This window comes from Emydura macquarii, unplaced genomic scaffold (assembly GCF_026122565.2).
Source record: "Emydura macquarii macquarii isolate MOO-44397 ecotype Brisbane River unplaced genomic scaffold, CSIRO-AGI_Emac_v2 contig_1253, whole genome shotgun sequence".
NCBI lineage: Eukaryota > Metazoa > Chordata > Testudines > Chelidae > Emydura > Emydura macquarii.
This window is the reverse complement of record NW_027131390.1, coordinates 41512381-41527921: the sequence shown is the minus strand read 5'-3', so window position 1 is coordinate 41527921 and position 15541 is coordinate 41512381. Positions and strand designations below refer to the sequence as shown.

Genomic DNA, 15541 nt, shown 5'->3' with positions numbered 1-15541 from the left:
TGTCTCAAAAGTAACCCTTTGGTTTTCCCAGGGGAACAGCTGAGGCGGCACCATTCTCAGATCCAGCTGCAACCCAGGGACTCAGAGCATCACAAGGGAAAATGAGCTTCCCCACCCAGGCTTTCAGAATGGAGGCGGGCCATGTGGGTGAGTGAGCTGGGCTCAGTTGCGGGGGCCGGGAGGGGAAATTCCTCTGAATGCTACTGGTTGGCTCTGCAGTTACTGTCATGCCATGGGGGCTGAGGAGTCATTCGTGGTCAGGCTACCGAGAGCCAGCCAAATTGTCCATCGGCTTGTAGAGCAGGGAGACTCCAGACTGTCCCTGGCAGGGGGGAGACCTTGTAAGGATCCCCATGTTTTGCTTGTGAATTTCAAGCCGGCCAATGGGTACAGGGCGGCATCATCCCAGAGAACTGATACTCACACGCCATTCTACCTGGGGCGGGGAGGGACCTGGGGGGCTGGACCCTTGGGGGTGGAGGGTTTAAGCTACTGTTGGTGGCTGAATATTCTAGTTACTCCTGTTCTTTCCTTAGTCCCAGTCCTTTCTTCCCTCTACCTGATAAGTTCCCCCTCTTGTCATACTGTTACGGTGGGGATTGTGGTAGTTCTTTTATCCCTTGTGCATATTGTCATAGGAAAGCTCAGGGCCCTCCTAAATAAAGACTTGAATGCATAGTTCTTTGAGGCAGTTTATTACGAGCAGCTCGGAGAGGTATCGGTCACCCTAAGGTTCCCGAGGACTTCTGCCTTACAGACTCACATCACTAAGTTTTATTCAGACAAAGAAAAAGATGACATATTGCAGTACATTTCCATTAGCTCAACCTTTTCTACACTAAGATATACTAAGAAATTCCTCCATATTGCTAATTGAACAGGGCCCCTAACAACTATCTTTTGAAGCTAGCTAGCAATGTCCTGTTATCTACTGACAGCTGTAAAAACCTGCAACATCTGCAAAATGTACCTGTTTCAAGGCTGAGAAAGCTACTAAAAATCCAAGATGGAATCTTTAGCATACAAGCTGGAGTCTTAAAAGCTTAATACAAAATAGAATATATAACTAGGTATAGAAGTAGAATACAAAAAATAAAGTATATAAAACTGTTCCTTCCACAATAATCAAGTCAACGTCCTTGCTCTATGCCTCAGTTTCCCCCTCTGTCCAGTGAAGGTATAAACACTTCTCCAACTTCTGGTAGGCGAGAGTCCTGATCAGATGATGAGCATTAAATCTTCTGAGCTCAGAAGGATAGTGAAAGCTGGTTGTTTGGGCAAGAATCCTGCTGATCTCTTGCTGGGCATCATCACAAGTGAATAATAAAGTATCTAATAACACTTCTTTGGGGATGGAGTCCAGCTGCTTCCCCTGGGTAAAGCTCACAGTCCTTCACAAGAGTGGGTGTGTCCGATCCCCATTGTATGGATGGGCACTGAGCCCCCAGAGACGGAGACCACCGGTCCCACAGCTCAGTAATGAAACCAGCCCAGACTTCAGGCGTCATGTCTCCCAACCCCCTACTCCCATTACTGCAGCAGATCCTACTCCTGTGCCCATCCAGGGCGAGGGAACACATGCCTGGGTGCAATTCCCAGCTCCGGGAGGCAGTGTTTGTAGTGGTTAGTGCCATGGCCCAGAAGGAACGACACCTGGTTCCATCACTGACTCATGACTCTGAGCCAGTGGCTTCCCCAGCCCAGCTGTGGTTTCCCCATCAGAGGGGCTGGGTCCCTGAACCAACAGCCAAGGGGGTGGGAGGTTTCCAGAACGTGTGTAAAGTGCTGGGGGATCATGAGATGGGAGGTGTCACCCCTCCCTCCCCACACACACACACGGGGTGAGTGTTCTGGGCCCTGCTGCTGGCCTGAGCTGAGCTGTCCCTTGGCAGTGGGGCCTGCTCTTCTTTTCAGACATTGTCATTTCCCCAGTGACTTAGCCAGGGGAGTTTCCCAGCGGAAGCCCAGCCTGGGTTCTCTTCCTTCTCAGGGCGGGGAGGGAGTGTGGCTGGGGCTGCAGGAGGAAGCTGCTTGTCCAGACTGATGGCAGGTCTCTGTCACTGACCCCACTGCTCTAGAAGGACGAGATGCCCCTGGGGGGGGGGGGGTCCCAGCACTTGCCAGTGTGCGCAGCTCCCAGTCCAGGTGCCCCCAATTGGTGTGGGGGCGAAGGGGAGTCACCCCAGTTGGGGGCAGATAGGCCCACTGGTGAGTGGCTGAGTTGTCCAGACTCACGGCTGTTCCCTGCTTGGTTCCAGGATGGACGTGCTAAGGAAGATGCTGAGGAGGAAAGCTCCAAAGGTGGCCCCAGAGCCAGCGGGGGGGGGAGGGGCAGCTGCCAGCAGCCAGGCCAGCACAGAAGTTGGATGTGTCCAGCCTTCCTCACCCAGAGGCAACCAGCTCCCAGGGCAGGTGCTGAGGGAGGAGAGATGACACCCAGGCTGAGATGGAGGCAGCCCATGTTCAGCTGGATCGGTGGGACCCAGTGCATGACAACATGTCTCAGGGCTGTTTTTGCAGGTCAAAGTGGCCACTCCTTGGCAGCTTCCTGGAGCACAGATGCTGAGGGCTCCGCTACAACAGGTGAGGAGATCTTGGGCATGGGGCAGAGTAAAAGGCCATTAACATCCTGTAATCTGTCACTTTATCGAGTTAGTGGGGGAATCCTAGCCACGGGGCGTCTGGCTGCAGCCATGTGACCTCACTGATTCCAGCAGGCTGCGCACAGCCACCCATTGCAGCAGGGAATGGAGATAGCTTCCCAGCACCTGATGATCTGAGGTAGGCACCTCCCAGATAAGATAGAATCATGCAGAGTCCTCTCTGCCACAGGCCTTTGCATGGGAGAGGAGAACATGAAATGCTGCAGTGCTGTCCTTCCCCTTTCTCCCCCCAGCAGTAGAAAATGTCACCCTCTCTCCTTCTCTGCTCAGTGCTGTGACCCCCAGTGACCAGAAGAGGAAGAGGAAGACCAAAGGAGGAGGAGGACCTGGCCATAAAATGAGGAGGAAGTGACCAGAGAGGAAGAGGAGACCCAAGGAGCTAGAGGACGAGGAGAACCGGACTGCAGAGGAGAAGGAAGAGAATGAGAACAGTGATGAGGACCTGGCCATAGAAGAGGAGGAAGTGACCATGGAGGAAGACGAGAACTGGGGGAGGAGACAGAGGATGACAGGAAGGAGCAGGAAGTGAACTTGATCACAGAGCAGAAGAAGTAGGTGTAGGACCTGGCCATGCAGGTGTAGGACCTAGCTTGATCATCACGCTCAGCGGGTAGTGATCAGTGGCTCCATGTCTAGCTGGCAGCTGCTCACAAGCAGAGTGCCCAAGGGGTCGGTCCTGGGGCGTTTTGTTCAACATCTTCATTAATGATCTGGAGGATGGGGAAGATTGTACCCTTAGCAAGTTTGCAGATGACACTAAGCTAGGGGGAGTAGTAGATACCCTGGAAGGTAGGGATAGGATACAGAGGGACCTAGACAAATTGGAGGATTGGGCCAAAAGAAATCTAATGAGGTTCAATAAGTGCAGAGTCCTGCACTTAGGATGGAAGAATCCCATGCACAGCTACAGACTGGGGACCGACGAGCTAGGCAGCAGTTCTGCAGAAAAGGACCTGGGGGTTACAGTGGGTAAGAAGCTGGATACGAGTCAGCAGTGTGCCCTGGTTGCCAAGAAGGCTAATAGCATATTGGGCTACATTAGTAAGAGCATTGCCAGCAGATGGAGGGAAGTGGTTATTCTCCTCCATTTGGCAATGGGGCTTTCAAAGTGGCCCACCGCTGCCCTCTCGCTGGCTGCATAAGGAGCCGTTACCCAACGGCCGAGGCAGAGCACACTGCCGTGGAGCTAAAAAACCAGTGCAGGCTCCTTGCTGCAGCCAAAGGGACAGGACATCAGCTGGGGGAGTGAATACAGTATTTCAAAAAGGCCAAGGGGCACAATTATATGCAGAGCAACTGTAGCCGTGTTGAGTCCAGGAGATTATAGGGCAAAGTGGGTGAATTCATAGCTTTTATTGGGCCAACTTCTGTCGGTGAAAGAGCCAAGCTTACTACCTTACAGGCCTGAAGACCAGCTCTGTGTCAGCTCGAAAGCTCAGCTCCCTCACTGACAGATGTTGGGCCAATGAAAGATAACCTTTCCCCCACCTTGTCCCCCTAAGGGCACTAATGATATTTTAGGGCCGGTTCTCTGCTCTATTTCACGCCCTTTGTGCCACTCATGGAGCAGAAGCCTTCCTAGGTCTCCAGCTAGAGCGGAGCGGGGGTGGCTAGTTCCTGAGCCCTCTTTTGGCCCTTGGGGCCGGGGGCATCTTCACTATGAGGGCATGGCTGGAGCCCATTGCCGAATGGGGCAGAGAATCAGGCAGCTTGTCCTCCTTTTCTCCCTCCTTAATCCAAAGGGGTTGAATTACATCAAATAACTTTTCAAAATTAGCCACCATTTCCTATAATAATGAGGCAAAAAAAAAAAAAAAAAACAAACCAATATAATTTGCAGTGTTATAATACAATTCAGGTTATCATATAATCAGTCTCTTAGGTTATGTCTATACTGATGGCGGCAAAGTCACCGCTGTCAGATCGACCTATCTGGCTCGACTGAGTAGTCATTGAAGACCCGCTCAATCAATCCAGAAGTCAACACTGGTAAACCACCCCCTCACGTGGTGCAGTGCAGTGAAGATGCCAAGCAGAAGAGAAGCATAGCAGTCGACGGGAGTTACACAAGCTACTCTGCGTAGTTTGCATAACTCCCGTCGACTGCCGCTGAATTGCCCGGTAAGTGTCGACCAGGGCTTATTCTGTAATATTAAACTTCATCTTTAATTCCATTTTCACTGGTAACAACAAACGTATTAAAAAAAGCTTCTCATATACATTATTTTTCCCTCATTCCTAATGCCCACCACGTGAGCCCTGTGTAAAGCTGTGGCCTCCACTCACATAGCTGCCTCCCATGTGTGTGGGTTCATTTGTCTCTGGGGGTGTCTACACTGCAACATAAGCTCGTGCTTGAGCCCAGGCTCAAGGTTAACCCCTCTTGCAGATACACTGTAAATGTGCTAATCCAGGGCTTAGACCCAGGGTCCCAGGACACTGCAGGGCTAGAGGGCCCAAGCTTAAGTTAAGCCAAGACCCAAGGTCTCAGCCCCACTGCTTTGCAGTGTAGACACAGCACAGCTTGATTTGGTTCCAGGAGTCAGCTGGAAGTACCCCACAATTCTATGGGACAAAATCCTTAGTTCTCTCTAGCCCAACAATTCGCAATTCACTTTATTGAAAACAAAGCCTTCCCCATTAGTAAATGGCAGGTCAGGTCAGCATTAGCCCATTCTCTTCTGATTATAGATCTGTAAGCACACTAACAGAGAGCCTATTGGGTTTGCAATGGAGAGCGAACCTATCAAGCCTTTGGCAGACCAAGATGCTCATGTGCAGGGTGGGCAGTAAATATTCCCACAGTGCACCTACCAGTGTTACTGGGAAATCAGTTCTAATAAGTAAAAGATTAAAAGTGTGATAACTGATAAAAATATAATTGACTATCGTAACAACTAAAAGCAGAAATGTGGTGTTGTTTAAGCAAAACAAAAAGTAGTCAATAGTGATTATATAATGTGTATTATATTGGAAGTCCTTTATATTCATGTTAAATTCAATGAAACTATACGGTAGATGCTGTGATCTTTGTTTGACCTCCAGCTTTGTATCTGTGTTGGAGAATGCAAGCTTAGCAAAAACTTAGATACAAGAAGCTTCAAAAATACACTTAAATACAACAGCTCCTAAGTGTTGTGCTATACCTAGCAACTACAATAGATATGAAGTTAGGTGAAAGAAAGTCTGTAAATCATACAGTATTAGCCAATATTAATAGTATATACAATATTAACATTATATATAATATCACGTTTCTTGAATTGTCCTCATGTTAAGATCTCCAAAATGCCTTTTTACTTACATTAAACAAAGAGATAGGTAAAGTACTGTAATTTCAAGGCTATACACAAACACATCACAAAAACAGAGAATGCTAGACCTGGAATGTTCAAAACAAAATTCTTATCTTGTGTACATGCCTCTCTGATTTTGTTCAATTGCTGGGGACTGCATAACTGTCAAAATGTAAACTATATGCCATGTTGAAACTTTCAACATCTCCCCCACATAGAAGATGTAGCAATTACTGTCTAGGAAAAACATAACACAGAAAATAAAGGAGAAAGATATATTAGATAAAGTGATATAGGTAAAATTGTGAAACTCCCCTCAGTTACATATAAATGCAGGAGGGATGAACACAGAATCTTTGAGAGGCTGTGACAGCTGCAACTCCTGTCTTCCAGAGGGATTGGTAATGTAAGTACTCTTCCTTTTTATTCTATGCTGTATTAATCTTTGACTAATTATCATTGACTAATAAATAGATTAAGCCTAGTTATTGGATATCTCTTGTTATTAATATATATTTCACCCACAACAAGTGTGATCGTGTCCAGTTACTTCAGTTAGTTTAAAAATTTGTGGTATGCCGCTGTTCAACACTCACAGTAGAAATTTAAAAACGCTTCTGTTTCCTTGGTAGCATGTGTAATAGCTTGGAGTATTCTTTGCCGATGGCTGAACTGCACTTTAATTTCCTCCATGTCACCATGCAGTGGGGAGGAAAAAGACGGAAATAAATTACGATATTACCGTTTTAGCAAATGATCATTTGTCTCAAAGTCCGCAATAAATCTGAAGTACATTCTGTCAAACAAAAGCAATATCCAGTTATAAGACCATACACACTTCAGGAAAGAGAACAACCCACAGCACAGAGGGGTATAAGACACTTTCAGTTTGATATAAAATGAAATTCCAGAGCAGGTTATAGCTGATAACTCAAAATGAAACAAGATTCTGCTATTGCATTCTCCTCTGAGCCATTCAAACTTGCTTCACTTAGTGTCCCCTTATTATTATTGAATCACGTTATTTACAAATGATTTAGCTTCATCACAACGGGGGAAAACAGCCAACCTCCCTGTAGGAGAGTAAAGAGTTAAAAGCTGGACAAGTAGTCAGGCCTAAATTACAAGGAATGGGGTCAAGGCAAGAGCAAACCGCATTTCTGTTAATTGATGTGAATTTTAGCTAGAATCTGTTATCTCTCTTCTTTCCCTCCCTTCCTAGCCATTTGTGCAAGGAATGAGGCTAACAAATAAGGTCTTTGGTGGGAATACAGCATTATCCTCTTTCCCTCCCTTGCATACAGTTTATTTTAAAGAATGTTAGTAAGTTTCAAGGTAATGTGCCTGCCTCTGTGCAATAATCCTGTAAACAAACAGGGGCGGGTAAAATTGTATTCATTATGTAGTTTTTTTTTTTACCTCAGAGTAACTAGCTACAGTTAATTCCCGACCTGGGGCTGATGAGGATTTCTGGCAAGAGATGGAATACACCCAAGATTTGTAAGACAAAAGAGTTGGTAAAGGGCCATGGGAATCACTCCAAGGAAGAGTGAGGAGCAAAAGACTGAAGCAGGCAATTCAAGTGGAGCTCAGAGATCACACTGAAACTATGTGGGAATTACTTTAAAAAAAAACAAAACCCAGCCCTCATCAAGACATTTATGGCATTACTTGCCTATGTGGATTCTCTTATGTCTTATAAAAGCTGAGCTCTAGCTAGAATTTTTTGTGAAGGCTCTTGTGCTCGCTCATGTGTGGATTCTCTGTTGTTTGATACGGTATGATCGCTGGATGAAAATGTTCCTGGGCTCATAGAATATGGAGGGTCTCTCTCCCGTGTGGATTGTTTGATGTGTGATGGGGGTTTTTCCTCACTCAGAGCACTGTTAACGTCTCTTTCCAGAGTGGTTTCTCTGATGTGTGATGAGGTTTGAGCTGTGTTTGAAGCTTTTCCCACACTCCAAACATATGTAGGGTCGCTCTCCTGTGTGGATTCTCTGATGTGAGATAAGGTGTGAGCGCCGATTAAAGCTTTTGCTGCACTCCGAACACGTGTAGGGTCGTGCTCCAGTGTGGATTCTCTGATGTGTAATGAGATGTGAGCTCACATTGAAGGTTTTCTCGCACTCAGAACAGGTGTAGGGTCGCTCACCTGTATGGATTCTCCGATGTGTGGTAAGGTTTGAGTTCCGACTGAAGGTTTTCCCACACTCGGAGCATGTGTAGGGTCGCTCTCCTGTGTGGATTCTGCTATGCGTGACAAGGTGTGAGCGCTGTTTGAAGCTTTTCCCGCACTCAAGGCATGTGTAGGGTCTCTCTTCCATGTTCCTTCTTTCATGTCTAATAAGGTTTGGGCAGCTACTGAGGGTTTTCTTTAGCTTCTGCTGACTCTCACTGGCTTTTGCCTGTGCACGATTCCAAGAAACTTTCCCTTTAGTTCTTCCTGTTAATGTCCTAGATGGTTCTACTTGCTCAGCATCTTCCAGCTGGGGATTCTTCTCCTTGGCCTCACTCACCATTCCATCACCTGGAAAGACAGAGAATCCAGACACAGGTCACTCTCTGTGCTGGGGAGAAAGGAAACCTCGTAGAGGAATGGGCAAATGTGGAAACAAACCAAAATAAGTGCTGGAGAGATCAAAGAAAACAGGATTTGATTTCTACCCTCTACCTCTCCACCCTCACAAAAGCCCATCGCCAGAGGACAGAGAGGTGGGCAGTAAATTCTCCCACACTGCACCATGGCCCTACAGTTAGAGTAGCCACATTTTTTGAGGGGGGCACACTAGGGACTGTGGGATGTGGTTACTTTGACTCGGGTCTGGGTACTGCCATATGGGCGCCAAAGCTCCAGGTTCCAGCACAGGTTAGAAAAGTCTTAACATAGGGTTAAAATACAGTGCAGACACTCAACCCAAGGTTTATTAACACAGGTCATCCAACTCGAGTCCCACTAAACGTGGGATGACACTGACCTTTAGACATACCCACTGTCTTCTCTATAAGTGTTGCTAGAAAGGGTCTCACACTATGTGGGAAGTTTTGCATCATGAGAAATCACCTGTATTGGACATCTCTTTTTTTAAGTTTATAGTGCACCCACAACATATGTGATTATGTCAGTTAGTTGCACCATTCACTGTTTCAGAGTAGAAATTTAAAAATACTGTTTCCTCAGTAGCATGCCCAACAGTTTGGAGTATTCTTTCCGAATGACTGAACTGCACTTGAACTTCCTCCATGTCATCATGGAGAGGTGGGGAAAAGACACAAATAAAAAACAAGGTTACTTATCAGTAAATGATGTTCTTTGAGATGTGTTGCTCATGTCCATTCCAATATAGGTGAGTGCATGCCACCGTGCATGATTCCCGGAACTTTTTTCCCCTTAGCAGTCTCTGTAGGGTCGGCTCTGGTGCCCCCTAGAGTCCCGCGCACATGCCATGGTATATAAGGCACTGCCGACCCTATGGCCCCTCAGTCCCTTCTTTCTGTCAACTCTGACAGCGGGGACGGAGAGTGGGTTGTGGAATGCACATAAGCAACACATCTTGAAGAACATCAGTTACTGGTAAGTAACCTTGTTTTCTTTTTCAAGGGATTGCTCATGTCCATTCCAATATAAGTGATTAATAAGCAATACCTTGGAGGTGGGTAAGAGTTGTAAATGAGCTGTCATCAGCATGGCTCTGCCGAATCCCGCATCCTCTCTCGCCTGCTGGACGATGGCATAGTGGGACATGAAGATAGGCACCGACGACCAGGTGGCAGCTTTACAGATGTCCTGCAGGGGCACTCTCTCCAGGAAGGCTGCAGAGGAGGCCTGAGCTCTGGTTGAGTGCGCTGTGATGACAATCGGAAGCGGCACATTCGCCTGCTCATAGCAGCACTTGATGCAGGATGTGCTCCACGTGGAGATCATTGGGTGGAGACAGGTGATCCTTTCATCTGGTCCGCCACTATGACAAAGAGCTGCATCGATTTCCAGAGCGGCTTTGTCCTCTCGATGTAGTAGGCCAGGGCTCATCTCACATCCAGCGAATGCCATCTCCGCTCCTCCTCCGAACCATGTGGTTTGGGAAAAAACACGGGAAGAGAAATATCTTGGTTATAATGAAATTGAGAAACCACCTTGGGCAGGAAGGCTGGATGCGGCCTCAACTGCACCTTATCCTTATAGAATACAGTATAAGGGGGCTCCGAGGTCAAGGCCCTAATCTTGGAGACCCTCCTAGCTGAGGTAATGGCCACCAGAAAGGCTAACTTCCATGAAAGGATGAGCAGAGGGCATGAAGCCATAAGTTCAAAAGGGGGCCCAGTGAGTCTAGAGAGGACCAGGTTGAGATTCCAAGGAGGCACCAGGTCACAGACATGTGGATAAAGCCTCTCCACCCTCTTGAGGAACCTGACCAACATGGGATGGGAGAACAGGAATCTCCCCTCTAGTGGCTGATGGAAGGCTGAAATGGCCGCCAGGTGAACCCTCAGGGAGGCCAACGCCAGACCCTGAAGCTTTAGCTGGAGCAGATACTCCAGGATCGCCTGAATAGGAGAGAGGCTTGGTGGAATACCTCGGGACTCCACCCAGCAGGTAAACCGCTTCCACTTAGCCCGATACACGACCTGTGTTGAAGGTTTTCTGCTGCCCAGCAGGACTTGTTGGACCTGCACCGAGCAGGCTCTTTCTCTGTCAGTCACAGAGTCTCCAGGCTGTGAGGTGCAGGGAGTCCAGGTCTGAGTGTAGCAGGCGACCGAGGTCCTGGGAGAGAAGGTCGTGCCATCTCGGGAGCTCCATGGGCGGGGCGATTGACATATCCATCAGCATCCTGAACCAATGCTGTTTTGGCCAGGCCAGGGCAATGAGTATGACATCTGCCCTGTCCCTCTTGATTTTCAGGAGAACTTTGGGCAGGAGCAGAATAGGTGGAAAGGCATACATGAGAGTCCCCATCCATTCGATGAGGAACGCGTCGGATACCGATCCCGGCTTGCGACCCCCAGAGCAAGCAGAACCTTGGGCATTTCTTCGTTCCAGGACGATGCGAACAAGTCCAGTTGGGGAACACCCCACTTGTGGAAAATCATAGTCACTACCTCCAGGTGCAATGACCAGTCATGGCGGGATAGAAACGACCTGCTGAGCCAGTCCGCCTCATTGTTCCTCACCCCCAGGAGATGAGAGGCAGACAAGTGGAAGTCGTGACTCACTGCAAAGTCCCACAGGCGGATGGCCTCCTGGCAGAGGGCGAAGGAGCACGCTCCCCCCTGCCTGTTGATATAAAACATGGCTGCGGTGTTGTCCGTCAGCACCTGCACCACCCTGCCTGTCAGGAATCGGAGGAACACCTTGCACGCTAGGCGAATGCCTATGAACTCTTTTGCATTGATGTGCAGGTGCCTTTCGTCCCCCATCCAGAATCCAGATTGGCGCTGATGTGGGCTCCCCATCCCACATCTGAGGCATCAGAGATCAGCGTGACTGACGGAACCAGGTCTCTGAAGGGGACGCCCCTCATCACTGCCCTGGGAGTCCGCCACCAGTCTAGAGAGGCTAAGACTGGCGGGGGAACCATGACCACCCAGTCCAAGCGGTGTCTGCTCGGCATGTATGCCGAGGCCAACCATGCCTGAAGTGGTCTGAGCCTCAGGAAAGCTAGCCTCACTATGTACGTGCAGGCTGCCATGTGGCCTAACAGCTGTAGGCAGTGCCTGGCTGTTGTCATGGGGCACCAGTGTAGCTAGGTGATAATCGCTGCCATAGCCTCAAACCAAGGTTGTGGGAGAAAGGCTCTGGCCTGGGAAGCGTCCAGGGTGGCCCCAATGAATTCTATGCATTGCACCGAGGTTAGTGTTGATTTCTGATCATTTATGAGCAGTCTCAGCCTGCTGCACATGGAGCAGGTAAGGGTCACGCTGTCCTGCACGTGGGACCTGGACCTGCCCGATTAACCAGTTGTCCAGGTAAGGGAAGATCTGCACACCTCTGCGCCTCAGGTGGGCAGCCACTACCACCATGCATTTGGTGAACACCCCAGGGGCCAACGAGAGGCCAAAAGGTAGGGCTGTAAATTGGTAGTGGGAGCCAGCCACCATGAAATGGAGGAAACGCCTGTGGCTGGGGAGGATAGATACATGAAAATATGCGTCCTTGAGGTCGAGGGCGGCATACCAGTGCCCTGGATCCAGAGAAAGGATAATGGAGGCTAGGGAGACCATGCAAAACCTGAGTTGTTTGATGTATTTGTTTAGACGACACAGGTCAAATATGGGTCTCAAACCCCTCTTTGCCTTGGGGATGAGGAAATACCTTGAATAGAACCCCTTCCCTTTTTTGTCTTGGGGGACCATTTCCACCACTCCCAGGTTGAGGAGGATGACCACCTCCTGCAAGAGGAGTTGCTCGTGACAGGGGTCCCTGAAGAGGGATGAAGGGGGAGAGTTGTTGGGAGAGTGTGATGCAAATTGTAGGGCATAGCCCCGAAGGACTATCCCAAGGACCCAACAGTCCGACGTGATGGTTACCCATTCTGTGTAGAAGGACCTTAAATCTGTCTAGGAAGGGGCAGGACGGATTCAGGGAGGCGGTAGGCGTGCCACCCTCAGGCGCATCATCAAAATTGCCCTTTTCGATTGCCTGACCCCTTGGGGGGCCCCTGCTGGGAGACTGAGGATGAGCTAGGGGGCCGATTTTGCCTTCCAAACCCCCTATTTCTGTCCCTACTCCTGTGGGGCTGGAAGGGCCTAGGCAGGGGCCTTGGTTGCTGCTGCACCTGGGGCTATGACTGCTGCCTGGAAGCCTGGGGTGTGTACAGGCCCAGGGAGCGAAGGGTGGCCCTGGAATCTTTAAGGCCGTGCAGCTTCACATCAGTCTTATCTGAAAACAGGCCCGACCCATCAAAGGGGAGGTCCTGAATGGACTGCTGCACCTCCTGCGACAGCCCCAAGGACTGCAGCCACGAGGACCACCTCATGGTGATGGCGGAGGCCATTGCCCTACTTGCCGAGTCTGCAGCATCGCTGGATGTTTGCAGTGCCGCCCTAGCTGCTGTGATCCCCTCATCCAGGACCATGGCAAGTCTGTGGCCTGGTCTTGGGGCAAAGCCTCAGTGAACCATCTGAGGGAGTCCCATAAATTAAAATTGTACTTGCCCAGCAGGGCCTGGCAGTTGGCAATCCTAAACTACAGGGCTGCCGTTGAAGAAACTTTCCTCCCGAAGTCCAGTTTCTTGTCATGCTTGTTTTTGGGAGTGGACCCCGATGACCTTGTCTGTCCCACTGGTTGGCCGCATCGACCACCAGGGTTTCTTGGGCCGGGTGGGTGAACAGAAACGCTAACCTCTCGGACGGGACATACTATTTTTTCTCGGCCCACTTAGATGTAGGGGTGACCGAGGCAGGGGTTTGCTACAGGGCCTTGGAAATCTTAAGGACCCTGTCATGGAGGGGCAGAGCCACCCTTGCTGGGCCCTCTGCCCCCAGTACATTGAAGAGGGTATCCTCTTCCTCCACTAGTTCTTTGACCTCCAGCTTTAAGTTAGAGGCCACCCTCTTAAGCAGCTCTTGGTGTGCCCTGAAGTCCCTCAGTGACGCCATGTGGTTCCTGGAGGCTGCCTCATCTGGGGAGGAGGAGGAGGACTGCCAAGGTGCAACCTGTGACCAAGGAATGGTCCAAGGAATTTGTCCAAGGAATGGTCTCAATGGGCTTTCTCCAGTGCGGGAGGCGCAGACTGGACCCCCGATGATGGGACATCTGCACGCCCCATGGGCCCCAATAAGGCCATTGTTGCTGCCAGAGACCCTGCGACCAACCAGGGGCTGGCTGCAGCACCAGCTGAGGTGTCTCGTGGGGGCATTGGCTGGCCTTACAAGCATCCCTGCAGCTGCCGCCCTTTCGGGACCCCGATCCACTGAAGCAGTGGTGTTGAACCCGCCTCCGGCCCTTGGTGCCGCTCCATGCTGGGGACCAACCTCTCGATGCCTCTGACATGGAGGACAACAAGGACCGCCTCTTTGATCTGTGCTGGCAAGCGGAGGAGCGCTCCGGAATCCTCAATGTCGTCAAACGCTATCTCAGCATTAACGACTTCCGGTGCTGTTTGCCCTTAGGAGAGCGGGAGCGGTGCCGCTGGGAGATTCACGGTGCCGACCCCGACTCCATCGACCGGGTGCTGTGCTTCCGCAAGAGCGACCAAGTTCTGTGCCGTGCCGGTGTGGGCGAACTCTTCAGTACTGGGCTCTCTGACAGCAACCTGCTCCTGTGCCTCCTGGTTGCGGGCAACCTCCTCGGTACCGGGGATTGGGACCCGGAACCGTCCCTGTGCCGCATGGCTGACCTCAAGCGGTGCAGCCTTTTTTGCGCTGCCTCCGGCGTCGGGGACCAACTTCGGTGCCGAGGGGAAGATCTGCTCAATGAGATGGACTCAAAGCTGCTGTTAGGAGAGTGTCCTCACTCTACCCTCGATGGCCATCTGGCGGGAGACCTTTCCACCCTTGCCAGGGGTCTCCATAGCCCTTCGGGGGGACCCTACGCAGGTTTGCCCAGGGACACCAGCCCTACCTCCCTCTGCCGGGAGGGAGGGGGTGGAAGGCAGAAGTGGCGTAGGCAAGGCCAACAAGGCTCTTGCCGCCTGAAAAGCCTCCGGTTTCGACGACGTCGGCAGGGGCACTCCCCCACTCCTAGGAGTCAGGGGAGGCTCCCCGCACGGAGATGGAGGCACTGGAGGGGACTCGACGGGCCGTGGCTGGTGCACCTCTGCACTTGACCCTGCCCTTACCGGCAGCGCAGGGGAGTGTCTACGCCCCATGTGCTGCCGCTTCTTTTTCGGTGCTGGGGATGCCTCTCGGTGCTGGGTCAATATCGGTGCCGTGGGTGCGCTCTGCACCGAGTTCACGCTCAGCCCCAATGTAGATCAGGTTGGCTCAGAGGCCGGGTGGAGCGCTGCCTCCATTAGAATGGCTTTTAACCAAATATCTCGGTCCTTTTGAGTCTTCGGTTTAAAAGCCCTGTAAATTTTACATTTTTCTTTCCTGTGCTCTTCCCCCAAGCACCAAAGGCAGCAGTCGTGGGGGTCGCTCTGAGGGAAAGCTAGGTGACCTGGGCATCACCCGGCCACCCTAAGCCCCTGAGGGCTTTTCCTATCTATCTAACTAACACTACTTAACAACTACTTAACTAAGAGATCAAAGAACAAAGTTCAAACAATGGGGAATGGTACTTGCGAAGAGCAAGGCTAGTTCCAGCAACTGTCACGGGTGGAAAGAAGGAACTGAGGGGCCATAGGGTCGGCAGTGCCTCATATACCGCGGCATGTGCATGGGACTCCATGGGGCACCAGAGCTGACCCTACGGGGTCTGCTAAGGGGAAAAAAGTTCCGGGAACCGTGCTCGGTGGCATGCACTCACCTATATTGGAATGGCCATAAGCAATCACTCGAAGAATAATATTATTGTTTTAGCACAACTCTTAGCAACGTGAGAATAACTGGCATTGAGACAATCTATCCCTAGAGCGGTAACTCATGGCTCACAATCACTTTGCAATGTGGGAATGGTATTAATGTGATGCTCAGGTTTGTCTAGAT

General features: G+C 50.4%; 1 protein-coding gene across 1 annotated transcript in view; it reads right to left on the bottom strand.

Annotated features, from left to right (window-relative positions):
* Window positions 1-5559: 5559 nt before the first annotated feature.
* The window catches only part of LOC137153364 (zinc finger protein 84-like), a 32170-nt gene continuing 22188 nt past the window's right edge, over window positions 5560-15541 (bottom strand). The window contains exon 6 of the mRNA XM_067548607.1: window positions 5560-8486. Within this exon, the coding sequence (XP_067404708.1) occupies window positions 7846-8486 (641 nt within the window). The 3' untranslated portion in view covers window positions 5560-7845. The remainder of the gene's footprint in view (window positions 8487-15541) is intronic.